Here is a 26,761-nt window from a genome sequence, read left to right on the forward strand (position 1 = left end):
GAGATAATAATATAATCTCCCTTTATAACGAGGCCTGGAGATGTTTGTCTGGCTGTGCCGGTGCATTATAGTTTGGGGCATTTTGCTTTGCTTCCCTCGTGCTCAGGTTTTTGATCCCCAGCTTGGTTCCAGGTGGGGGATGCTCAGTTGGCCTGTGCTGGTTGCCCCGAGGAGTGCTGCTACACACAATTTTATGTTTATCTTGTGAGTCAGGCCAGGATATGGCCAGCAGCTTTCTGCAGAGGAGCTGTGCCTGGGCTGGGAGCTGGCAGGAGACTTCTCTGCCTAAGCATTGGCCCCCACAGCTCACCGGGGCTGCGTGAGGGCTGGCGGCAGACGGTGCTGCCTGCTGGAGCCCTTCCCAGCCACTTGTCCCTGCTTTCCTTCCTTCCTTCCTCAAGGAAGAGGTGGCACCTGGCATTTATGGAGAGGCCCAGGGGCTGCGTGACACTCACCTTCATCTGTCACCCTGGCTGTGTTCTGCCTTCTTTGTGGGAAGATGATAGAGAAGAAACAAAACAAAATCCACACCGTCTGGAATACTTACATAGTCATTTATTTACTTATTCCTATGAAAATCCCTTTGGTTTGTGGCTTGACATGATATATTGTTTTTGTGACAAAGGATAACAATCACAAATTCATGCAGATGTCTTTGAATGTCTCAGGCACCTCCCAGAAAGTGGACAGTTAGACGTACCTGACTTTCTCTGCAGCCTTTTTTTTTGACAGCAGGCATGAGTTTGTGAGAAATCATTCCTCTTTATGCCTGCACAGGCTTCATGTGGGTGAGTGATGGACAATTGGTGTCGGCTCCAAAGCTGTCACATCCATTCAGGGTTTCATCATCGTCACTGCCTGTGCAACTCTTTGGAGAAGTTCCTCAGCACATCCCTCACTGTCACACGGTTTGCACGTAGGCATCACTCCAGCTCTCCGTGGCCCTGACGTACCTCAGTTGATGAAACAGTTTGGTGTTTCTAATGGATCCTGGATCATGGACACTTGCGCACACTCAAGACGCAGAATTGAAAGACACTCATAATTGCAATCTGTGCACTGTTTAGTCTGTGGTGCATCATGCAGATAGTGAATTACAGGTTTGCTCTGTGATCTGCAGCAGTTACCAAATACTCAGGGAAAGCAGTCCCAAGGGGTTAGTTCTGACCTACAAGCCCCTGGCTATTGCAAGGGAAGGTGTGACATGTATGTTAAATTGAAGTAATAGCAGGCTGGTCAAACTCCCCAGCCCTGGGAACTGCAAACTAAAGTCATCTCATGGTGTACCAGAGGCTCCCCGTGTCCTTTGGGAGGTGAGGGCGATTCCCTCGGGCTTGGACTCTGAGTGAGGCATGAGAGGAGGTGGCAACAAGCAGCTCCCTGTGGGACCTGCCATTCCCCTGGGATGAGAGGGGCAGGCTCCAGGGCAAGCTGGTTGGGCGGCTTGATCTTTCCCATCGCTGACAGCCTCCAGACCTGCTCAGGCTTGAGTCAGATGATGTGCCAGGCATGGGAGCTGACTTTGAGGTTCCTGTAAGCAGTGCACTGCTGAGGACCCAGTGGCCAGCCTGGTGTCTGGGTGTCAGTGATGGAAATGATCCCAAAGCATCCTTGGAGGTCTTGGGCTTGCATCTGTAGCCTGGGTTGTTGGTGTGTCTTTGGTACTTTGGTTCTCTGTGGTAGTTAGAACAGATTTTTTCACCCGTGTTGCATTCATGTCTTACCTACACTGCATGTGTTCCCTTCGTGGCTCCTCCACGATGTCGATGCTGCAGCACTTGGGATGAGTTATTGCACTCAGATTAGCAGCCCCCCGATTTACTGCAGGAAGCTGTTGGAGGAGTAATGTTGGGGAGTCTCAGATGTGCGGCTGGAGCGCATAGAGAAGGTGATGCTCAGTCTGTCCTGGAAACTCTTCCAGCTCAGAGCTTTTCTGGATTTTAACAGCACCAGGTGGGTATTACCGACTTTCAATTTTGTTTGTTGGCATTGTCCAAGGAGTATGGATTGCCCAGTCGTATGGTCTTACCTCTAGTTAGTGAGGTGGAAATTACATTTCAGTAACACTGAGAGTTTTAGGAGAATAACAGTGGTTTTGGGTAAGTGCCATTGCAGGGAGAGGAGGAGCCCTGTCAGCACAGTGCTGTGCATCAGGACTGGGAGCTGTGCCTGCCACTGTGGAGGGACTCTTCTCCCGCAAACATACGTACCTTCTTTTCACCTCGCTGTGCCTCAGTATTTCCCTTGAAGGAATTGGGTGGGAAATCACCCATTCCATAGCATGGTTTTCAGGCAGTTCTTTATTGCTAAGCGAAATAGCACTAAGTGCTCCAGGATCCTCTACAAGTGGACACTAAAAGGTGGTGTTTAACTTTTGGAACAGTATAGCATTGCTGGAGAGTTCACTTGTTTCTCTCCTGGGCTTTCTCCAGCATTAACCGAGTGATAAGTGAAGACTGGGAGCTGGAGTTGTCCACACTCAGTGTCAGCTCTCCAGTCTCTCTCTCTCCATAAAGCCACCCTACACAGTGCTTAACCTTTGGTCACATCTAATGATTGCTGAGTTAAGTTTCTGACATGGGGAAAATGTATGGTGGAAAAGGAAATTCCGCATCGACAGCGATAAAGATCTTATTTTGTTAATAGTCATGTTTCAGCAATTCATTTTCTAAGAGCTGGACTCTCAGCTGCTGACTTCTGGAGCATTCGATGCCCCTGTAGCACAGCCAAGGATGAATGTGGTGGCTGAGGCATGGCCCAGAGCTTGCACCTCTGTCTCTTCTGTGCTCCCTTTGGCCTCTTCTTGGGTGCTCTGGCTGCCCACACGGACACATGGTCCCTGCAGACCTTCACGTTCCTGCCCGCTGCCCTGCGACTGTGCCCCAGGCACGTCTCAGTGCCCAGGCATGGGAAGGTGGCCTCAGGGCTGCTCATGTTCCTATGGTTGGAGGTACCTTCACCTTGAGAAGCTCATAAGCCAGCTGGCCGGAGGAGCCATTTATCTACATTGGCATAAAATGCCGTTAAATGTGAACCAGCCTGTTACGAGCAGTCGGAGCTAGCCTGGCTGGCTTACACTTAAAATTTACTAGCAGTGTTCATGTGATTTATAATAGGAATCCTGCCTTTGATGGAAGTAACTGTTGAGGTTTGTAATGGAAATATTTGGGTTTTTAATGGAAATATTACAGTTAATGTGGATGTAGTGTGAATGGAAAAGTGCGTGTGAAAACACCAGCAGGAACGCTAGAGCAAGGGATGAGGGGCTGGCCTGTGCTGATGACCAAAGACACAACCGACAGCAAACAAATGGGTGAACACTGCAGGATGTGTGTTTTGCATGAGGACCAGGAAGTCTGTGCTGTGATAAGGCCACAGCACAGATGGCTCATCACTAGAAGACCTGTTCCCTGATAACAGGAGCAAGGTTACACTGTGATGTGCCATCGCGCTTCCTGGCTCCAAGAGGAGGACTTAGATAAGGTGCACAAGATGAGGGAAAGGAACCAACAGGCAGCAGCTTTCCTAGGTTTTATGAGGGGTAAGCAAGATGCTGAGTTAAAGATCAGCCTGTAATAACCATTGACTCCTAAAGCATGTGAAAAATGTGTCCAGAACCCAGTTCTTTGCTGTCAAGGAGGAGGGATGCCAGAGCTGTCGTTAGGACTTGCTAGTGGGTGTCCCTTGTCCTCGGTGTTGCACACAGTGATGCTGGCCATGCCACATGGACATCTACCTGTTGGTGAATGCGTGAGTGTGAGTTTGTAGGTCTGCAGGTGTGCGTGACACGTTAGAGAAATCAGTTTTAGGTTAAAATAAATATCACCTTCCCCTTCCTTAAGTTTTTGTACTAAGTTTGTACTGCCGTAGTTTTCTGTGTAACCCCGTGCTGAGGAGCAGGAGCTCCCAGCGATGCCCTGGCTGAGTGTGGGAAGACGTGTCTGTGGGTGCTGTAGGTGGCGGCTGAAGGAAGGGACCTGTGCTCACCTGGGCTCTGGAGCTGGGAGTCCCCGGGGAAAGCACCTGCAGATACGCTCTGCGAGGGCCGAGCAAAGCTCCCTCTTTTGAGAAGGCAGTGATGATGGTGCCATTGCCCAGCCTTTATATACATCCCTAGGGACTACAGTAAGTATCTCTAGAAAAAAGTGAGATTTCCATTAGCGTATTCAAAGCTGCATCTCTCAGGAGTCTGGTTATAGACTACAGGCCAGGCTGGGAAGAGACAATACCATTTTCCTCCCTGAATCTACTCCAAAACCCGCAAAGTCCATAGGAAAGCGCAAAGAAGCAGGGCAAGTGTGGTCATGTAGCAGAGAGCACTTGACTGAGAGGACCGCTGAGTCCCTGGCTTCCCAGCACTGTCTCTCATTGCATTTTTCTCCAGTGCCTGTTCCGTGCAGGATGCAAAGCCTGAGAGATGGCTCTGGCTGCCCGGCTGCAGCACTGGCTTCTTCGGCTCCTTGCCTTGATTCCCACCATGCTGTCACAACCAGCTGCGTTTCGTAGCTCTGCCTTGTAGGCATACTTGTGAGAAGCGTATTTCGTTTTGCCAGATGGCATGCGTGCTATTATAAAAACAAACCCAAATGTTTGTGGTCTGTAGGTGTAAAGAGAAGCCGTTAGATGGGGTGGGAAGGGATGATAAGAGAATCCTTAGCTGACGCGCTGGCTGTCTCCTGAGCCTGCGAAAGCGGTGGCGGGGGGATGTGATACAAAGGCATGTAGTAGCTAAACCCCAGCCTCAGTGGCAGTCCTGTCTCTTCCTTCTGGCTGGAAAGATGGTGGTCTCCATGCTCTTCAATACAAGGGCAGAAGAAAAGTGAGAAGGTGACTCGGTCTCTCTCTCTCGCAGCTCCCTGCAGGGGAATGACCGAGCTGGCCCCTGCGCCAGCCTGGCGCAGGCAGGGAGACGTGGCTGTGGCCCAAGCTTGATCTCGGGTCTCACTGGGGGACCCAGAGCAAGTCTGCTAGTCCCTTCCTCAGCCTGCGTGGGAGTAAATCTGTTCCTCTCAGGGAGAGGAACTGGATCGGCTTCTTAAAGGCAACCTGACTTTTAAAATCAGGTTTGAAACTGCTGGAGACCACTGTTCCCATTGTGGTGCCCAGGAGACGCTCCCAGAAGAGCCAGGGGAACCCTCTGGGCATTGATGCCCCTGCAGAGTCACCCGGAGCACCGGGGACCTTAGCATGGCCCCGAGATGTCCCTGCACAGCGCAGGACCCCTGCCACCACCAGCACGGAGCCCCCAGCCTCTCGCTGTGCTGCATGAAGCCCCTGGGCGTGGGGATCCCTGGGCTGCCCGGTGCCTCTGGCATCCCCGGGACTGCTCTTTGCAGCTTCAGCATCCTGTCGCAGCCTCTCAGAGTGCCTTCAGCCCCTTCTGTCGCTCCACCAAGCCCATCCTGTGCAGCTCTCCGATGGTCCCCTCCTTTCTCCCACCCATGCGCCCCATCCCTGCGGCTGTCAGTTGAGCTGAGCGCTGCCAGCGTGTGTCGGAGGACAACCCGAGGCCTGTTTCTTGCCTTCTTCCAGCAGCGGAGATGGCCACCGTCCCTTTTTAGGCAGGGAGAAACAATGAGCAAGGAGCACGGCAGAAGGCAGCTTCTTCCCGCCGGCAGCATCGATACCACCAGGATGCTATTGAGCAGACAAAGAGAGAAATTCAAGGCAGCCGTTTTGCTGCTGCGGCAACAGCGGCTGTGGAAGGGAAAGTAAAATGAAAGGTTTGTCGGGATTTGCAGCCCGGGGAGCGCTATTGTGAAGCTTCAGAGTGTATTACCAGCAGCTGAGAACAAGCTGATCCATTTTTGAAGGCAGCTGCCCTTCATCAGCAGTTATTGCAGCGTCTCTGAGCAGCGGGTGGCTTTTTTCCCCACGGCAGCCAACCGACACAAAGTTTGGCAATGGGAAAGTTTGGGGATTTGATGAGCAAAAGAGGCACTGACAGTATCCATAATCCGCCCTTACAGCTAACCGCAAGAGGCGAGAAAAATTCATCTGCTTTGAGGATCTGCTGTAGGTTCTCGTGCTCATTTATTGCGTGCGTTTGTGCGGGGCTGGCAGTGGGTCGGGGGAGAGATGCAGGCATGGCAGACCCTCGCTCTGCCCCAGACCTGGGCAGAGGCTGCTTCGCCAGCCACGGCCAGGGCAGCCAGCCTGAAATGGAGACCAGGAGGGGCAATACAGATGTGAGCAGGTATCCTCCCGCATCTGCATGCATCCTCCATCCACCTAGTGGCTTTCACCTGGGCCATCCCCAAATCGGTTTTGCTTCAAAATGAGGAAAGTCTTAAAAATACCCACGGTTTCCTTCTGAAATCAAATGAGCTCGACGTTCCTTTATTAAAAGAACTAGCACCTCTCAAAATACTTACGCTGACAGTGCCCCTGTGAGTCAGTTGGAGTTAGTGCACTTTGTCCGTGGGTACAGCATGGGCTCGCTCTGTCCGTAGCCGTCAGACTTCTTGTTTGCTTGTTATCAGGTAGTTACGGGCTGAAACTGCTCCGAATATGTCATGTTGGTAATAATTCCACAGTCCGAGGTGGAGCTAAAGCTGTCGGTGGAGCTTTTTAACAGCGTGCGCCCGTTCCAGCTGTGCAGTGGTGTTACCAACCCGAAGAGCGACCGCTCTCCTCTTCCTCTCCCCTTCCGCTGCCGCAGGAAGCTGGCTCACTGGCTTTGCACCCGCTGAGGAGTTTTCCAAGGCTGGAGCTGCGATCCGCCGTTAGCACGGTGCTGAGAAAAGACACCCTTGCTGTTTGTAGATGAGATCCAGTTGCAAACAGTGTCCTGACTTTGTCCTGTCTCGGGCAGTCCCTGAAATCCTCCCTTTCCTTTGGTGCCCCAGCACAGCCCGTCCAGCCGGCGCTGTGTCGTGCCCACTGGGGACAAGAGCTCACCTTTTGTCAGGTGTCCTTGATGTTTATGCTCAGAAAGCAATGAAACAGTTAAATTGTTTCTTTATTAATCAAAAGGGCTGCGTAAGCCCTTTTTGTTACTTAAGTAGATGATACCTGTGAAGGTGCAGGAGGCGGTGGGTGAGCTGTACAGATGGGCTCTGCCTGGCTCCTGTGTGGACCCAGTGGTTAATTCATGGATTTGAATGTTTACATGACCAGCTGCTCTCTATGATTAAAGGCAGCAAATTAAGTCATGCCAAAGGAGATTAGCATCTGCAGTAAAGTCCCTTGATTTGATAGGGAGGATGCTAATACGGGGCACCGATGGCTCCTGCACTCACTCCCGCCGGTGGCTGGGACCCGTGTGGTGCTGGGGAGCACCGCGGTGTCTGTCCGCGGGCTCTCCCACGTCTTCCTTCTCCTCTGCCTGGTGGCGGGGAGTCAAGTGCTCGCAGCTGGGAGGCAGCCCGCTGTGACTTGGGGAACGTAGGGCCGTGCAGCCATTTAAGTGCACGAGGGGGGAGTGGGTGGTTTGTTTGGAGCTGGATGCTGGCAGGCTTTCTGCACAGTAGGCACGGAATAACAATAGCCGAGTGTCATCATCGCTTTGGATCATCTGCCAGGCAGGGTGGACACAAGGGACGTGGGTGCTCCCTGGCTCTGGCGAGGGTGTCCCGCGCCCAGGGACGAGAGGTCTGGCATCGCCCGCGGCAGAGTGGCAAAAAGGCTGCGCTTTGCACAGCGTGGTTTGCAGAGGAGCCGGCGCCGGTTGCTTCTCCGTGCCTCAGGGAAATCTCCCTCTTGCAGCCGGGGAGAAGGCTGCTGCCAGGGTGCCTTCGGGTAGCCGTGTCCCTGCGGGGCCACGAGAGGAGCCGGACCCCTTCAGGAGCACCACGCGCGGTGGCAGCGGCAGAGCTGCCACGGGCATGAGAAGGTGCGGCAGGGAGGGAAGGGGCTTCGAAGGAAGGGAGGGAGAAATGTCAGCCCGGAGTCGTGTCACGCTTCAGCGCCGTGCGGCACCGTCGCTTTGTTTCAGCCATTAACCCCTCTGCAGCGGCGAGGCAGCGGAGGACGGGAAACGTGGCCGAGGCTGCAAAACGATGAGGGGGGCTGATCTTTCCTTGTGGGGCCCAGGAAATTTCTAAGGCTGGTGGTAATGGGAGATTTTTTTGCGTGTGTGATCTCCTGGGGATGCGACTCATCTCTGTGTGAAGGGAGATTTCTCGTTCTGAATGGGCTGACTGTCTGCATGAGCCCGGTGCTTGCCCTCAGCGCTGCCGATGCTGCGTTTCTGATGGCAGCACCGTGCTTCGGGGCTTCGGCGCGTTCCCTGCGAGCGTCTGGGAATGCTTCTCCCATGCCGAAGTGGCCCTGTGCTCTCAGTCCTTGGTTTTGCTGCTGGTTTTCTGCATCTGCCCCCCCCAAGCACTGCCTATGGCTGAAGCCACTCCAGCCACTTTCTAAACTTTGTAGCCACAAGCGCCATTCACAAAACCCAAATATGCTGGGCCTCCCGTTCTGCCAGCACACCAGGCCTGGGGTTTGCAGTCAGGCACTGCACCTTTGGCTCTGCCACCCACTTTCCCTGTGGCTGTGGGCACGTTGCTGCCTCCTGCGTGTCCCTTAACAGTTCCTAATTTACAGAGCAGTGTCGGCACCTCTATTTATGTAAAACACCTGGATGGTGATGGGTGCTAAGGAAGGCCCCGAGTATAATTCAAACCTGGGTAAGCAGGCTGCAAGCAAAACCACTGCGAGATAAATAGTCGTGCCTGGGAATTTTATTGTGAGTTGTCTGGCAGTGCCTGCCTATAATGTAATTTTCCTTGTTCTGTCTTGGCAATAAAAACTTCGGAGTGTCTGATATGACTCCATTTAGCTTTAATGTTGTCTGAGGTATGCCATTAGAAAAGTGTGGTTTATTTAATTGGGTTTGAATCCTGAATGTCTGCTTGTTTTTTGAAATGGTAGACAAAAATTAATAGAAGGCAAGGAGAAGATGTGTGGTTCAGAAGCATTAACGCTTGCTCATGCGCTCCATGTTGGCCTGAAGCACCCTCAGTGCCTGGACTGTGACTGAAGTAAAATCAGCATGACGTTCTCCTCTGGGTTTTGAAACTTAGTCCTTTGCAGTCTTTCTGCGTGCGGATCAGGAATAGCTCTCAGAGCTGAGGTAGGAAAGGATGTCATTAAAAGACTGAATATAATTGAGCAGAAAGAGATTGAAAACTGATGGCAGGACCAAGGTCTCATGTCTTTTCAGATCCCTGGAGGAATCAAGGAGAAATTGTTTATCGCAATTTCTTTGTTCCTTTTGGAGATTTCCAACCCAAAACCTCTAAAAGAGCAGACACCTGTCATCCCCAGTTAGGCTCTTTTCTTCTTGGGTTCCAATGCATTCCCACTGTTATTAAGAAATGTTCATATTTTAAGCCTCACTTTGTCTCTGTGGAGGTGTGTCATTATCAAGAGGAGTTCCCAGCGTGCCCTATTACAGAGAGTCCTATTAATTTTGTTCCTCCAAACATGTAGCAAGAGTATCAACGGCAGTGCTTGCCAGCATCTGTGCTGGACCACCTCCCATGCAACCAGACAGAGCCAGCAAGGACTCATTAGGTAACTTGGTCTTAGACACTGGCAATGCCGTCGTGGCTTGATACAGAGGAGCAGATGTCCTCCAGCAGCTGCCAGTTGAGGCCTCTGCTCTTCATTTTTTGGTGTCAGATGAAAAAGGATAATTGGCAGTATTTGTGGTCTTCAGATTTTCTTTCTCACATCAGCACTGATTCTTTGCTCATCATCTTCAGGTTCTGGGCTGGGGCAGTGCATGGGACTAGTTTGATTTGGTTTGTTTTCTGCTTTGGATTTGAGGCTGTCACCGGGTCAAGCATCATTCTTAGCAATAGACAACTGGGGGATTTATCCCCTATGCATAGCATATTGCTTCAAGGATGCTCTGGCATGAGTGACTGCAGAGTTCCTCTCTCTTTTCTTAATCTATTCATGATACAGCTGGAGTGTGAATCTCCTTACAAACTTGGAGATTGAACCACAAGCCCTGCAGGGTCCAGTGAGAGGTTTCTGCGAGGGTCTTGAACAGAATTGGTCTTCTCTGGTGGATTTGTGGTTTGGGCATGCACGATGTGGGGCTGGTGGGGTGGAAAGGGGGCTGATGCTACATGGGAACAGTAAGCTCTGAGAAGTGCATTGGTCCCATCACAGACACCAGCAAATATCCAGTGCTGATCTGCTTGAAATGAAGGAGCAGGTGAGGGCTGAAAGGGAAATGTGTTCAGTGGTGCTTCGGTACTGCTGTCTGCCCAGAGGCGGCAGAGGAATAGCTCTTGTCATGGTTTCCCCACTGGGAGAGTGGCTGCAGACGTGGGTGATTGGCACTTGCCTCCCATGAGGGATGCGAAGAGCCTCACCAGGAGTCTCTCGGGACACTACAGTCCCAGAGCCGTCCCGGCAGCAGAGATAGGGCTGATCTTTCCGGGGCTGAACTCATCAGAGATCCACACTACAGTGGTCTCAAATGCTCTGAACTCCCACAGTGGTTTGCAGAGCAGCAAAAGCACCAACTTACCTAGGAAGCATCGGTTGGGTCACACACGCCTTCACAGCCTTTGGTTCTGGGACTTTTTCTTCTTAAAGACATATCTTGGACAACTATCTCTGGGTCTCAGAGGTGCAGTGATCAACAAACCCTGTGCGTAGGGAAGGCAAAATGCTTCCTCCAAGCACTTGGGAACTCCAATGCATCAGATACGTAACTTAGAGCCTTCCACTCTTAATTAGGCTGGTAATCTCATCGCTGGGCAGCTCTTTTGGCAGTGTAACCATGGCTGCGGATGAAACAGAAAGTGGTGTGCGATGTAATTCTACCCTGGTGACCATTTGACACCACAACATAGATCTACAGTTGTTTTCTTTTTGAATTACAAATTCCTTGTATAAGTGATGAGTTAAACAAGCTAACTTCCAGTCTCATCTCTGCTGCTGTAAATCTGGAACAACTCTAAAGCTAGTTGGGGCCAAAGAGAGTAAGAAACTTCACATTTTGAAATGACTCAGCTTCTCATTCTGCTGACGTTCAGCCTCAGCAGAAGTAAACTAGAAAAATGACCAAGATGGTATTTCTCAACAGCTTTATTATAAATATAATGGCATCCTTTTGGGTGACTTCTGAGCTGTCTTTTAGCACCATTCATTTATATAATCATGTGACACCTCAGCCACATGTCTGAGGATGAAGAGTGAAACATCTCTGAGCTACCAAATGCTATGAAATCCTAGCAAGTGGAAAAGCCAGATGTCCGTCTAATACAGAGTGTGCATGTTTGACAACACCAGACAGGGAGAGGAAATTGAGGGTGATATGTGCCCCAAAACACACCGTATCGCTTTTTGCCTATATGGACAATTTCTGCTTCTTAGGATGTAACCAGATTAACCTTGCTATTATTGTCTGTCAGGGTGCTGAATCAATTGTGTTCCCATGGCTGTGAAAATGTCAGCGATAGGGAACGGGAAGGGCATGGGCTTCTGCAGTGACAGAGGTCTTCAGAGTAGCTTCTGAGTTAGAGTGCTGGGGTGCAGCTGTGGTAATTCTTACCCACAGTTTCCAAACGCATCTATTTTAGGCATGAGGAATCTCCTCCATCTGTGTGATTTCAGCTACTACCTTAACGCTGACTTCCCGAGATTTCCCCCTCCCTCCTGTCCTTCTTCCAATCTCCTATCTCCTATCTCTGTTCCCCCTCCCCTACATTTCATCTCAACTGGTTTCCTGCTGGGTAGAATGCACATCCTCCTCTTTCTTCCCATTCCCTCCCTTCTCTCCCGCTGTTGGCAGTTTTCCAGTCCAGCAACCTTGACCTTATCTCCAATTCCTTCCATTTCCTCCCCTTCAGCTAACACTATTGGTGAACTCTGCCCATTTTCCTCTCCTCCATCCTCCAAAGGCTGGCCATGCATCCTGCTGGATATGTTGTCATTTCTTTCCTTGCTAACTACAGTCCCCTCTTTTCTGGCCTCCTTTATGTATGCCTCCGTGCAGGAAGCTGATAGGAGTCTGGCTGAAGCTTTTTTTTTTTTTTGACAACCACACAGAAATCAGTGGGAATGGAGCACCTATCCCTCTTTATAAAACTCTGACTCTTTGTGTATCTGGAAAGAGCCTTTTCTAAGGGTGCAACTGCACGCAAAGCACTAAATGTAATGACAAATATTAAGCCACCCTTAGCAGTGTGGGTATTTTTACTTGTTGCATCCTACAGCTGCAAATAGCGGAGGTGTTGGTGAGATCCTTGCTTGCTCCCCCACTTTATTCAGGTGCATGTTTGGCCTTTTTAGTAACAGTCTCATGTGGTAGGGAGGTCTCTGTGCCTTGGGGCATAGCGGGCCATCGGCATGGGGGTTTGGTGCACTTGCCATTGCTGACGATTGCACATTTATCTTAGTATGGTGATCAGTTAAGCATGATCAAGCTCTTTAGAAAACGTTTCTCTCTAACCATTCTGATTTCTTTTGTATTCCGTAACAATTTTGAGAGTGATTATGATTATGGAAAGACTTTGTAGCTCATTAGTGATTTCAGTTCTGTGAGAAGTTGCTGCTGCCTGTCGTATGGGAGACCTTGTGATCTACTCTAGTTTGGTCAGAAAACTGTATTTAAAATGTTGTCAGCAGCAGGATCCAGCAGAATTCCTTTTACTTTGTCAGATTACTCTCAACTCTGAAGAGATTGCATGTTAGACCTTTGCTTGGTATTTCTTGTGTTACTTCTAAAGAGGGCTGTGGGGGAAGATCCATCTCAAGTATGGTTCATGGCCACAAACTCCTGAATATTCTGCTTTCAGTTGTCATGATATTGGTCATTTATGGAAAGAAGGAAGCTTTCATGCTGAAGCCAAAGGAATTATGCGTGTATTGGTGTCTTTGACCTCTGTGGGAGGCTAATTCTGGAAGGACTCTCTTGTGTTTTCCAGTCCTGTGATAAATTTGTAACCCATTTTGCAGTCTTAATTCGCAGCTGTAGGCTGGCTGGACCCAGTGCCTGGTGCTCCCTCCCCAGCCTCTGCCTTTTCTGTGTGACGTTCTGGACGGGATGGCTGAGGACATGTCCCCAGGTGGCCACAGCTCCAGCAAGCTGTAACCCTCTGCCAGCAGGTCCAGAACCATGCCCAGCCTGTGAGTGCCTCTTGGTCTCTGTGCTTTGGCAGTCTGATAAATCTCCTTGGAGAATTATTGTGGAGTTATTAAGTCTAATTTTCCTTTTTCTGAGATGCTTGCCTCTCAGAAGGAAGTTTTTGTATCACCAGCAACTCAGTTCATGAAGGTCGCTATTCTGAGGAAATGGCTGTTGGTTATGATATCGGTTAAGCACAGATCAGTGGCCTAGGCATGAAAGGCTCCATGCCTTTCATGCTATTTTTGTCTGTAGCCTAATGGATTGGCCCATCTTTTTCTTTAATGTATGCACATGAACACTTTTATTAGTAGAAAGGCCCCCATAACTTAAAACATTTGGAAGAATAGGAGGTGGTGAAGTGCCCCTCCGTTGGTCCTCCTTTCTGGCACGGCTAGCTTGCTGGCCTTGGCTTAGAAGGCAAAGCGATGAGATGAAGCATAAAACATGCTGTGTTTTTAAACGTGGAAAAGATGAGAACGGAGTGCCTCGTGTGTTGTATGTGAAAGCATTCCTGTGATGGTGCTACATGCCGCTCTGCCATCCTAATTTGCTTTCAGAGGCCCCCAGTATAATCATTCTTTGTGTTTCCTAAAGGATGTGAAGACTAAATACGAGTTTGGTCAATGGTTTCATTCTTGATTTCTCCCACTGCTACAAAGCAATGCAAAAATATTAGGGACAGGCAGGGTGCATCTCACTGAATAAAGATATTGTATCTCTCATAATCCAAGTTGGATGCCTTTAAAAGAGGAAAACCCTATGAAAAGTGCTTACAAGGCTGTTTGGACAGTAGAAATCTTTTGTAAAATGTAATTTCGGCATCTTTCCCAATGGGATCCTTCGTGCAGGAGGACTGGCCCTCATTTTGGAAACAGACCCAGCCAACATTAGGTTTGGACATCTGCTTGTTTTAAGGTTGCTTTCACAATTTTCTCTGTAGCTGAAGATTGGTACTTGATGTCTATGTGAAAATGTTGCCAGAAAAGCAATGAAGTTATGCCAACTGTTTCTTTCATGAATGCAGCTTCTTTGAAATGACCGCTTTATGCTGGAAAATCATCTTGTTTGCATTGCTCCCTTGGCTAGAAGGATGAGAACCGTTTGATCTTGTCCTTGTACAAAGTTATCCTAAGTGAGCAAATAATGCTTCATGAATAAATTTAGCTTTAAACCAGGGTGATCTCCTGCCTGAGTACATCTAGACTGAGTGATGGTAGGCTTAAATGGCATTAAATCAAGTGACTTCTGAGGAAGGGGTAGTGGTGTCTTTTGTCTTTGCAGGTGGCTGAAGGGGACTGAATTTGAGAGAAGCTAGGTGCTCAAATTTTCTGGATATTTTCTTCCTTCTTGCTTAAATCACCCAAAGGGAATTAAAGCATATCTTCCCTTATTTCAACAGGGACCAGCTCGCATGACATCTGATCTTGCATCTTCTCCTGCAGCAGGATATGTCCCTGTTGGTCAGAAACCAGAGGCTGTTGTGCATGCTATGAAGGTAAGGATGCTGCAGATCCCCACAGAGCAGTGCAGCGCGGTGCAGTACAGTGCGCTGTGGTGGAACAGACACCACAGTGGCAGAACTGGACGTTTGCTCTTCTCGTGGAAACACAACAACTAGAAATGGAAAGTTAGTAGTCGGGCAGATTATCGGTAGCCAGCACCTGTATCATAATGAGTAATCATTGCTTCAAATAGTTGCGGAGTTAAGCAAGATCATGCATAACTATTTTTTTGGGTGGGAAACCTCCAACAAAAGGTGCTGATGCTGAGGGTGTTGGTTGCCCTTTCTGTTCATCAGTCCTGCGTAAACTGGCTCTCTGGGGTGACACGTGACCAAAATGCTGTTTTTAAAAGGGACACAAAACCTGCAGTTCCTACATATGTTTTGTTATTGAAAATCCTGCAGGAGTCTTCAAAGGAGAAAGACTTTGTTTTATGTAAATACACAGCAAACCATGGCATCATACCCACGTAGATATGTGCATCATCAGTGGGGATTAAAGTCAGGATTGTCAGCAATAAAAACCATGGGACCCTGCTAGCTGAGTTGAAGGAGAAAACTTGCACCGTGATTTCACAGCAGTTCTCAAGTCCTAGTGACCATCCATTAGCAGGAAAAATGTAATACCCTGGTTTTACATGTTTAACTGGTTAAGCAAGTTACTTCTGAGTAGCTAAGGGACACAGAAGCACAAATCCTTTCCAAGGTACCATAGGGATGGCTGGAAAGTCTCTAACTAAATTAGGCTCAGGTTGGAACATACTGATTTATAGATTTGGATTTGTTGAAGCTGAAGAATTTTGTAAAGGGTTAAAAAGCTTTCTTCAAATCAAAGGAGAATTCCTGGATGGCTACTCTGAAGCTCAAATCCCCATGGTCATAGCTGGAAAAAAGGTCCAGCAGTCACATCAGCACTAGCTTAGACTGGCCTAGTCCTGGAGAGTGGTGCTTACAAAGCTCTTTGCTTTATACCTTTCCACGTCTGACAGCTAAATAAATGGCACAGATGTTGCTCATAGCTTTGATCTACAAGCTCTCTAAATTTTCTAGTTTTTAGTGTTTTCAGCTCACTTTTTTCTGCCTGTCCAGGGTCTCTTGGCTCCAGGACAGATGTGGCAGGTGGTGGTGGTAAAACCAACAAGTGTCAGGAGAAGCAGTAGTGCAGCTGGCAAGGATGTTGGTTCCACTGGGCACTTGGAAGATCCCAGGAGGATATTGCTCAAGTAGTTCATCTTCTATGCATTTCTGGTGTGTGAGGAATTATAAAAGGAAAGGCAAGTTTGGTTTGGTTTGGATCAAATTTGAATTTGTATTATAAAAGATCTGTCAACCTGAAAATCTTGATTTTTCAGCTTACTTGAGGCTTTATTACACCCAGATTTATAACTCTCATTGGATCTTAAGAGAAGGGTGTCCAGCACCATCAAGGATTAAAAAATAACTTTAGTACAGTTTTTGCTAGTTCCCAAAGAAACCCTGACCACACAAGTGGCAGTTCACTTGCCTACATAAATTTATCCTGTGTTTTCCAGACAAGTTTCTTCTTTGCTTGCTCTGAATTCTGTTGTGCTATCAGAAAGTTGCTGTAGTCCATCCTGTACTATGCTGCATTGTGCTTGTGGGTGACATTTCTCCTCTGTATATATGCATATGGATCTGCTAAACTGATGCCTTGCAGAATGTTGCAGACTTATGTGATACCTTGTTTTTTCTGACACTTGTACTAATCCAGTTTTGCTTGCATTTAATCATCCAAGCCCTCATGCACTCCAGATTACTGCTGTTGGCTTTTTCTTACCCAGCTGTGGGGTTCGTACCTTTCTGCTCCTGCTCTTCATTGCATTTGGTGAGGTGGTGGTGAGGACAATGTTAAGCAGAGTTGATAATGTTTTTAAGTTACAAGATCGAATAGTTATAAATTGATTATGAACACATTCTGGAGGGAAATTAGGTTCCTATTTGCTTTAGGGGTTACGGGACTGAATTTCTTAGTAAGGGCAAGAAATATAAATGGCTTTAAGATGTGGTTTGACAAGCTTATGGAAAGGATTGGAAGATGAATGACAAAGATTCTTGGAAACTGGAAATTAAGTTTGGGAGGTCTGGCGCAAGGAGGCATATAAAGGAGTTAAAAGGAAGTTGGATGACTAGTTGTTTGCAATTATTATTATCATCATCATCGTTATTAATCCTCTACTTCAGGGCTTTGTTGAACACTAGGAAGGGCTGGAAGAAAATCTCCTCTGCAGTTTCATCATTTGGCCGGTGGGGTACGTTTGTCTGTCTTAAAAACCCCGGAAAGTGCCATGGCTGGAGTCAGAGAGCAGGTGGCATAGCAGTCACATCTTACGGGGCATAAATGATCTCACATGATGTGTCTTGCTCACACACTTAGGATTGAAAATATTCTCACATCTGAAGCAAGGAGGAAATTCTCCTGTAGGTCAGCATGGCAGGGAGGGATGAGAAGCTGTTCAGTTTTCCATCCTGTGGCCCATTTCCAAGGATCAGCTGGGAATTGAGAAGACTGAGGAAACTGGTCATGGTCTCAATCTCTCCTCCTCCCTTCTTGTGGCGCAGTGAAATTTTTGCTGTTGGTCTCTAGCCATGGATCTTAAACTGGCTAGAAGATAATGTTATATGGCCACGGCATGCTGTAGCATGTGGAGTAGGTCTTATTTGCACCCTGCAGAACTGGGCAGCTTTTCCAGTGCCAGCCCCTGCATGTGGGAAACTGGATGCAGCTACCGGCTTAGACCCTCACTGCCTGTGATACAGCTCATGACCTTCCCTTGAGGAGAAGAGAGTAGCCTACAAACGAGACTTTGCGCTTTGGCTGTACCTCATCAGATATGAGAAAAATCCCTTCTTGGCTGTGTAAAGAAGTCCAAATGGCTGTAGCAGGCGAGCTCCTTACCATAAGGAGAGGCAAAGAGAGATGGAAGTTGGCTTCGCTTGTCTTGTGGGATGCTTGCATGGAAGGCTGTCCAGAAGCGGTGTGGCTGCAAGGATGCGGCTCTGTGCCCAAGCAAAGGTCATTGAGGGGCTGTGCACTCTGCACAGATCTGTAGGGCTTCTGGATTGCCTCCATCTGCACCCATCTACGTAATGTCCCCTAGGCTTTTTCCCTGGCTTTTTCTGGCAGCTGAACGCTAGCTATGTGGCTGAAGCATTGCCTGCCATTTAGCATAAGTAAGTTCTTCCTTGAGCACATTTAGGGATTTTCTTTATTTTTCCTTCTGAAATAGTTTTTGTTTATTTGCACCTACTAAATAAGGAGCAAGATGACAGGTTGGCACTCCTAACAGCTGTTTTTGCTAACAAGAATAAAAGGTACATATGCTACAGCTCAGTGTCTCGCTGAACATCAAAGCACTTTTCTTAGGAATTGAGCAAACCTGCTAAAGACGTGGGGAGGTGAGGAGGAGACAAATGTATGAGAATGACATTTAGCCTATAACCCAACTCCTCCCTGCAGCACCGCCTGGACCTCTGCCATGTGCGCAGAACCATCGAGCCAGTGATCAATCACTCCCACTGATGTTGGGTAAGGCAGGATTTGGCCCTGCCGAAACCAAGGGAAGTCCTAGCAGGGCATACAGACTGTTCCCTTGCCGAGGCAGGATGCTGTGTTCCCCCGTGCTTTGTCCAGTTGACTTATAAATCAATAAAATCAGTGAGGCTTGTACTCTTCAGAAAGCATCCTGCAATCTCAGAGTGCCTCCTGGCGCAGAAACACTTCCCTCAACTTTCAGCGCCCCTTCCAAAGCTTTACTGCAGTCATCCTGACTCTTTGGTGGTTTTTTTATTTGTTTGTTTTTTAAATATGCATTGCGTGGTCATGCAGGGCCAGTACAGCAAGTCAGCAGGGAGGTGGATGTGACGGACCAGGTGTCTGAGGTGACACTGCCTTGGTCACAGACGTCAGTGCAGTCGCGAAGGAGAACTAAATATACCTGAGGTGTTCCTCACAGTTTACTTATCAGCAGGAAGAAAGCCAGGCGAGCCAGTGTGCTCATCGAGACCGAGGTGCGGGTTGTCTTCAGGCGGTGGCGTCCCCAGGCAAAAGAGCACCCTTACCTGGTCCATCCCCATCCCCCTGCATGGAAAATCGCCCCATGCCCGAGCGGAGCAGGCTGCCCTCGCCGCCCGGCGTTTCCCCCAGGGAGGTCACACAGCGCCGGTGCGTCTGCAAAGGGCCAAGTGCTGTCAGGGCAGCTTGATGAAGAGCAAAAAGGAGGGGACGGCATGAGCCGCTTCAAGCAAGACACTCGTCTGTTTTCTGTAGGCTCCTGGGTTGGGATGTGGCAGAAATCACGGGAGGATATACCCCAGTTTCTTAGAGCCACACTGAATGCACAGTCCTTGAACTTCAGCTGAGCCATAGACAATTTACGTGAAGGCACGTCCATAATCCCCAGCGGTGTAATTGGAGGAACATTAACCTGGTCCTTCTAAACAGCTGAGGCAGCGCCTGGCAGGATCTGAGAATGGCTGGGGCTGGGTCAGCACCAAGAGGCCTTCCTGTCTTTCTTCAGGAGGTGATTTCACTCTTCAGAGTGTATTTTTCTCTAGCATGTCTTTCCAGGGTAGGCTGCTGAGTTTTTACCCCCCTGAATCCCTTTTTCCCATATCCAAGATGCTAATATATCTTTACAAAGTGCCTACCCACACGCGGGGTGGGCCTGGGGAGCAGGGTGGTTTCCCGGGCAAATGAGTCCCGAGTCATTCAGAAATGAAATACAACCATAACTTCTGTCTGATCAGCTGTCAGCTCCAACTCTGCCTCGTTTACAGCATTAAAAGACATTTCCACTGGAAGAAATGGGCTCTGCCACCCTTCCACACCTCCTGGACTAGGGAATGTTGTCTTAGTTTAAGCACAAGTCATCGAAAAACTTTATTTTTGTCCGCCGAGACTCTTGTGCCTGCAAGATTGATGGCTGGTGGAAGCAGAGGCTGGAGCTGATGTGATCTTTAACTAATCTAAACCATGGTCGTCCTTGACACTTGCCCTGTGGACACAGCCGGAGCTTAGCTGCCAGCCAGGCAGCCCTGGCGCTCCACACGGGGATGTGATCCTGCAGGCTGCTGCCTCTGCAGCCGAGCGTCAGGGGCACACTGACTCCAGACGAGCGAGTTCGATGTGCGAGTCCAGCTGGATCAATAATTAATTCCCTCCTCTTTAGGAAAAAATAGATGCTCTCTTTGTCAGCATGTACATGCTTTTTGCATTCCTCTTGCCCTTCCTCTCCCCTTAGAAAGGATGTGGATAATTCTTATTTGTGCAAAGATTGGTCCCAGCTATGTTGGTTAAACTAGCTGGTGCATTTTAGAAGTAGGTTAAGGGCCCTAGGAGAATGACCTATTTTTGTTCGTAACGCAGTTCACGTACAGCAGGATTGCTGTGCCGAGGCAGACTGGGGGATAATCTACCCTGGTGTCCCCTTTCATGGAGCAGCTGGTGCTGTATGCCTCAGCAAAGGGTGAAACCCATCCTCGCACTGCATCTAGCTCTTCTAGTACTTCCCTAGGAGGTGTAGGAACACTTACGCGCACAAATACACCTGCTGTACGGCTTGATATGTCTGGGGATGTATCGCGGTGAGTAAGACTACGCACTGTTTGATGGTGTTGGGTGATTCCAGGAGCTGTGACCCTGCAGACTGAGCTGACCACGTGCTCATCCGTGGCAAAGCCGTGGGTGAGGTACGTAGGTGAACACAGATGCAGCAGTAAAATCTTGAGGCAGTCCCGCACTGTGATACGCCCGACTTGTGCAACGTCTGGAGGAGCAATCTGAATGCATGTGGCTGTGTTGGAGGGGGTATTCTGGGGGTCACTGTGTTTCCAGCGGGAAGCGAAGGCTGCCTTTATCCCCAGGCAGCCTCATCTCTGCGATGGAGGGACCACCTGGCTGCAGCCGGGCATTGCCTCCCTGGACGTGCTCTGCGGGGGTGGCGGGGACGGTGCGTGTCCCAGATGGGACGTGGTGAGTCGGGGCTGGCTCCCAGAGGTGCAGGGTGTGGGCAGCACATGGTGGGACACAGCGACCACATAGACGGGCTGCGTCTCACCAGCCATGTGTGGCCTGGGGATCAGCGCTTGGGGAACACGGCTCCAAGTGCTGTTTAAAAGAAAGAGGTTAAAAATGAAGCTTTTTCCATTTTCAAACATTGTCAACCTGAAATCTAAGAAAATAAGTCACAGGCAGGATGTTGCCACTATTTTTTGCAGCATCCTGAGCTGCTTTCACAGTGCGTTTGTCTTCCCACGGCAAATCTGCAAGTGTGGCCCAGCCACCAGGCTGAGTGGCATCCAGGGGTCCCATGAACACGAGCACTGGATGTGTCAGGTCTGGGGTGTCACTGCTGGAGCCGTAACCTCTCTGTCTCTGCAAGGAAACCTGGTTCTTCCCAGATCCATGAGCACCTGCTGGAGATGCCCTCCGAGCCACAGAGCAGACCCTCCTTGGAGACTCTCAAATCCTTTCCACCCTCCCTTTCAGGATATTCCTGTGCTTTTGCAGCCATATCTCCATTTTTTGCAGTGCTTTCCTCCTGTTAGTATCATGGGAAAAGCCCCGTAGTGATGAGCAGGAGAGAAAGGCAGGTGATGCCTCACTCCCCCAGAGGCTCCTGCGGACAGGGTGCCGTAGGCATGTACCTGGTCCTGCTGCCTGTAGCCAGGCAGGAGAGGAAAGACAGCAAAATGGAGCTGCTTGTGGAGGACCAGACAGTCCTGGCACCAACACTTTGTGGGTACGGCCTCATTCATCAGCGTTTGTACCAGCTGAACTCATTGAGCGGCTGGTAAATGTTACCCTGTAGCTGTGGCTGCAGTTCTGGGGGGGCTTGTGCAGGGGATGCCGCGTGTGTGCCAGCCCTGGCCGAGGGTCACCTATTCCCCTACCTTTATGGGGCATGTGCTGTGGGTGGAAACAGTGCTGACGGAGATTAAAGTAAAGCTCAGGGAGTCGGGGTGATTATCTCCATCTTCAGAGGGCGTCTGTGGCACAAGGAGAGGGTGACCCAGTTTCACCATGGCACTCGGCACTCGTGGGGGACGGCACCTTCGGAAGACTGCAGTCAGCATGCAGGGACCTGGGAGACAATACTGGTTTTTCACTTGCCCCAGTCCCAACCCCTTCGCAGCCTGGCTGCATCCAGCTCCAAGAGGGAGTGGGTAAGAGCCAGGAATCAAATCAGGATCTCTGAGTCCCAGGGGTCTGTGCTAACAGCCCGTCTCTTTCTCACTGTCATTGTGGGCCTCCGAGGGGTTCCCTTGGGAAAGTAAATGGGTTGAAAACAATTTTCAGCCAAAAGGTGAGTGAAATTGGCTGTGTCTGTTTAAGATATGAAAGTTCATGGCTGATTGGAGACCACACACTTAAGCTGCACAGTAGGTAATACTCTGCTTTTCAGTGGTGCAAACCTCTGTTTGCCTCTTTACCTGATGGCTAAAAACCTGTTAGCCCTAAAAGCTGCTGGCCTGGGCTGACCACAGTTGCCCCACAACTCGGCTTAGTAGAAGGGAGCAGAGAAGCTCCACTCCTGCGAAAGAGCGGACCGGAGGGAGCACGAGTTGCTGGGGGATTGCCTTGGGGGAGCTGCCTGGAAGTGGGGCCACCAGCAGCCTTCCTGGGAGAGATGTGTTTGTGGGCGCAGGCAACTCGCTGCCAATTATCACCTGGTCCCCGGGACTGCGGTGGCAGCCACACCATGCAGGTGGTGGGACGGAGGCATGCCGTCACCAGGGAAGGGAGAGGATGGAGGCACCCAACTTGGTGTCATGCTCGTCTTTGCAGTGCTCTGCCTCCCAAGGCTTTGTGAATCCTGCCAGTTTAAATACTGGTTAATGAGGCTGTTAGGGACAGTTATCGATTTGAGGAGCATAATGCTTTTGTAATATTGTTTTTTGTAGGTCCTTGAGGTCCATGAAAATTTGGACAGGCAAATGCAAGACAACTATGAAGAAGACCTGAGTGAAAAGGAGAAGGCGATTGTTCGTGAAATGTGCAATGTAATAACTCCTCTCAGCAGCTCTAGGGGTTTCTGTCATGGTCTGTTGTTAGAAGTACAGAGGAGCAGGGCTCTGCCATGTACAAGCCCTGTTTGATGCAAGATCCACAGGCACAAGGGAAAAGCGGAGGCTCTGCTGACCACTGCTTTGGGTATCAGTGACCTGAATGCCTCATTCACTGTACGGAGCAGCCCTTGCTCAGCAGATACTTCCCACTCTGCTGCCTTCAAGGGTGCAGAGTAGCTAGTCTGGCTGACCAAGAGCTGTGCAAAGGACTTTCCCTGGCTCGGAGAGTCCCATTAGCAGTTGACTCCAACTGTGTCCTTAGGGATGCCGTGTTGGCTGAGCAGCAACTGGTTGCTATCTTTAAAGCTGTGCAGCTTGAACGGGTTTGAGCCTAAACCATAAGATAACATCAGAGGGAGAATATTCATGTCTGAAGCCATTGAACAGCACCATGGTGTGTGGAGTGCTTTTAGCACTGCCATCATATGGGGCAACCGCACTGTTAACTGAGCTTGCCACATCCTGTACGGTGAGCGTTCGTACCAAACCTCTGCTCTGCGGCGTCCGCCGCTGTGGCACTGCCTCCAGCTTCAAAGCACCTTGGCCACGCTTTGGCTTTGAACAAAGAGTTTGGGATTTCTGCTAGAACATGGCTCAAGCTGCATGTCGCCTGCAGTCGGGGATGTGCTGTTCGGCAGTACCAGCAGTGCCCACAGCAGGGAGGAGGACCCTTACGGAGCCTTCTCTTTTAGAAGTCCACGTTGGAGGTCAGCCCAGGGGGCATGGTTTAGTGCCTCACAGCAGCAGAGGAGCGTAACCCTCTGTTTAAATTCTGAAAACCGCTTCAACCGTAAAAAGAGGGTGTAAAGAACACAAGTGCATCTTGCAGAGCTAAATCACTGCAAGCATCCTTGGCAAGGGCTGAGGCACTTCACTTTGGTTGCTGGATCCTTATAAGCAAAGCCAAGACGAGAGTAAACAAGGGTCTGCTTTTTAGGATATTTTGTCCGCTTAATGCCACATTCCCTTTAGCTATGCAGAGGGAAAGGTAAAATGCCATCACTTCATCTTCCCAAATGGACTCATTTCTGTTTGTGTATCATCAGCTGTTTTTTCTGTAAATATTCATTTTATGCAGACTCAAGGCAGCTATGAAGTGCTTTGCAGTTTCTTATTTTTTTTAAAAATAGCCTCCCTTACCCCAGTGGCCGTAAAGTGATAAAATGTATGGGTTTTTTAGAAAGTCATATATATATATATATATATATAAAATTTTAATCATTATCTTTTTCATTATCTTTTCTGTTCAACGTCATTTTTGTAAGCATGGCATGGTTGACCTACCATTGAACTTAACTTCTGAACCTAGTGTATTTGTTTTATACTATTACCCCAGGCAAAAATGGTTCTAATTTCAAGAGAGACTAATTAGAAAAATGCATCAATGTTTTTTTCCTTAGAAACTGGTGCACAGATGCCATCCAGTGGCTCTGCTAAGAATTACAGCCCAGTGCTAGGAAAAGGCTTTTTTTGACTTTCAGACTGAAATTATGAAAATACTGCAACTCATCAGAGGCTTTGGGTTTTTTTTTAATTCCTGTATTTCTCTCCCCTACCCCTTTATTTTTTCTTACAGGTTGTCTGGCGAAAGCTGGGTGATGCTGCAAGCTCCAAACCCTCCATCAGGCAACATCTTTCGGGAAACCAGTTCAAGGGTCCCTTGTAGGAACACCATCTCGGAGGCTGGAAGTGATTGATTCTGTGAAGACTAAAGAGGCAGAGCTCAGCATTTCTGGCTGCCTGTTTTCTGGGAGTTGGGGTTGAATTTTTTTCAGGGTTTCCTTTTTTCTTTTCTTTTCTTTTTTTTTTTTTTGACTTTTTTTTGTAACAATAGTGTAAATATGGCAGCTAAAGGCCTGATTTCCAGGCTGTGGTGCTCTGGAACTACTGTTCAGTGGGTAACCATCCAATAATGCCAGACTTGCATCATTTGTATTGTAGTTCAAACCTGCTTTGTTGTAATGGTCTGTTTGTAGAATTAACTAACGTGAGAGAATTTCTAAGAGGAAAAAGAAGAACCCTTAACCTGCGTAGAAGTCACAGTTTGTATTGCTCCAGTCCACCTGCTTGTCAATGATTCATAGCTGGGTTAGTGGCTCCAGGCAGCGCCTTCCAAGGAAAGAGCAATTTGAATTCGTTGGCTTACTGCCTGCCTAGCTAACACTTTTTTTTGGAGGTCCTTATTGTGAAGAATGACATGGAACTGTTTTCACAAGGCACTGTGTACAATATTGAGAGGCGAGCTATAAACACCGGTACCACTCTGTACATTGTACGGTGGTACTCATCACACAAGCATACAGAAAGGCTTGAGACTCTGTATCAGCTGTTAATGAACTATTTTTCATGAACAAATGACACGAGATTTCTGCAGTCATAATGTGAATGAACTGAAGTCACTTAGCCACACACCAGTATTCCCTACAAATACGGCAACACTTTTCCTGTAAAGCTTTTACTACAAAATAATTCAGCAGAAGCTGCCATCGTAACAGTGCTTATGGCTTTCACAGGATCTTCAAGAGCAGCTCATCTGTCACATAAGGAAGATTTGGGTATTTTTTTTTAATGTTCTTGCTGGATCCCTCACCTATACTGGTTCCTGTGTAAGGTAACCGAACAACAACCTTGCAGAGCTGAATAAAAACTCCATAAACATGGGCTGTTGGGTGAGACTACTTCCTGGCATTCAAGCTTTATTTTTGTTAACGAACCAAAACAAGTGGGTTTTTCCTTCTTCTAATGGTTGTATATAAAACAATGGGACTTATATTTTGCTATTGTGGAGTAGCTGCTTGTATAGTTGTAAGAATTTGACCCTGTTTTCCAAGTTGTCACAGCAGCTGTCCCTGTATTTTATTAGATGCTCTTTCCCAATAGTCCAAGGAAGTGGGGCTTGGTTATTAAAATGATTGGTGTAAAATGATTTTAAAGACAGGCATGTGAAAAGATCAAAGCCTCCTCTTCGAAAGTTGCATCGATTTTAGTGATTAGTTCAAAGATTTAATGACCACAAACACCATCACTTTCTTTTTATTCTCCATAAGAATCAGTCACAGCTACAGACAGCTGAATTAGCTGGACGGATTCTTCCTCTTAAATGAATTTGTCCTACCAGTTGAGTTCTTGACTTGTGGTAGTGTATTAACATGGAGCACCGACACAATACTAAGGAGCCCATGCTGCAAGTTATGAAAGTTAATTAATTGGTCCCATGGTATACAATAATCCAGCTGCCTGGGTGAAGAATTTGCAGTGTCAGAGCCAAAATCTGTAACCAGTAAAAAAATGGAGAAGGAATACAACCAAAATATGTGGTAACCAGTAAGAATAAGCATCACTTCATTATTCATTGCAGAAATAAAAATGTAATGGTCAAGATGAGTAGGTTATTTAAAAAAAAAAAAAAAAACCAACCACCCCCCAAAACACACATGCACACTCTCACTCACACACTCACCAGTTTATTTCTAATTACTGCTCAGTCAGCGAACACTGAGCTAGCTAACTCTAGGTCTAGTAATATAGACATCCCATGCAGTCTGGAAAAATTAATTCTAGAGTCTGACTGTCTCCTTTAAAATACAGCATCTTTAGAGGATTCTGGATTTCCTCCTCTTTGTTTTTTGTTTTGACCTCCTGTTTCTAGTCACCATTGATTACTTGTCTTCCTCCCTTACAATTTATACCTTGAGATTTTTGTACCAGAAAAGGTGATGTAAAGCAGAGGCATCATTCTTACTTAACATCTAATGTCAAACAGAGGGTTACTTTAATCTATCTGCTTGAAAGCCCATTTTAATTTTGGTGGCATCTAATTGGTGGATTAAGCAGAGAATTTAAGCATATTGCGAACAAGGTTAATTTACGTCAGTGAATTTTAACTAAAGCGATGCAAATGTTGCCAGCACTTGTAAAGAGTTAATTGTGTTGATGACGTGCTTGCTATTTTAGGAATATATTAGACTAGAAGCTCTTCTCAACAAGAGAAGAGCTATGCTAATCAGATTACTAGTCTCACCAGCTATGTAATTCTCATTCAGATATTCCCTGCTATCAAAGCTCTCTCAAGATCTATT

At 48.2% G+C, this 26,761-nt stretch overlaps 1 protein-coding gene across 3 annotated transcripts in view; it reads left to right on the plus strand.

Annotated features, from left to right (window-relative positions):
• Positions 1-26,100, plus strand: part of CCDC85C (coiled-coil domain containing 85C) — a 114,081-nt gene extending 87,981 nt beyond the window's left edge. For all 3 annotated transcript variants that reach the window (XM_075029871.1, XM_075029873.1, XM_075029872.1), the window contains 3 exons: positions 14,493-14,588; positions 22,518-22,616; positions 24,259-26,100. In XM_075029871.1, coding sequence (XP_074885972.1) covers positions 14,493-14,588; positions 22,518-22,616; positions 24,259-24,348 — 285 coding nt within the window. In that variant the 3' untranslated portion in view covers positions 24,349-26,100. The remainder of the gene's footprint in view (positions 1-14,492; positions 14,589-22,517; positions 22,617-24,258) is intronic.
• Positions 26,101-26,761: the final 661 nt, after the last annotated feature.

The sequence above is a fragment of the Buteo buteo genome, chromosome 6, assembly GCF_964188355.1.
Source record: "Buteo buteo chromosome 6, bButBut1.hap1.1, whole genome shotgun sequence".
Lineage (NCBI taxonomy): Eukaryota > Metazoa > Chordata > Aves > Accipitriformes > Accipitridae > Buteo > Buteo buteo.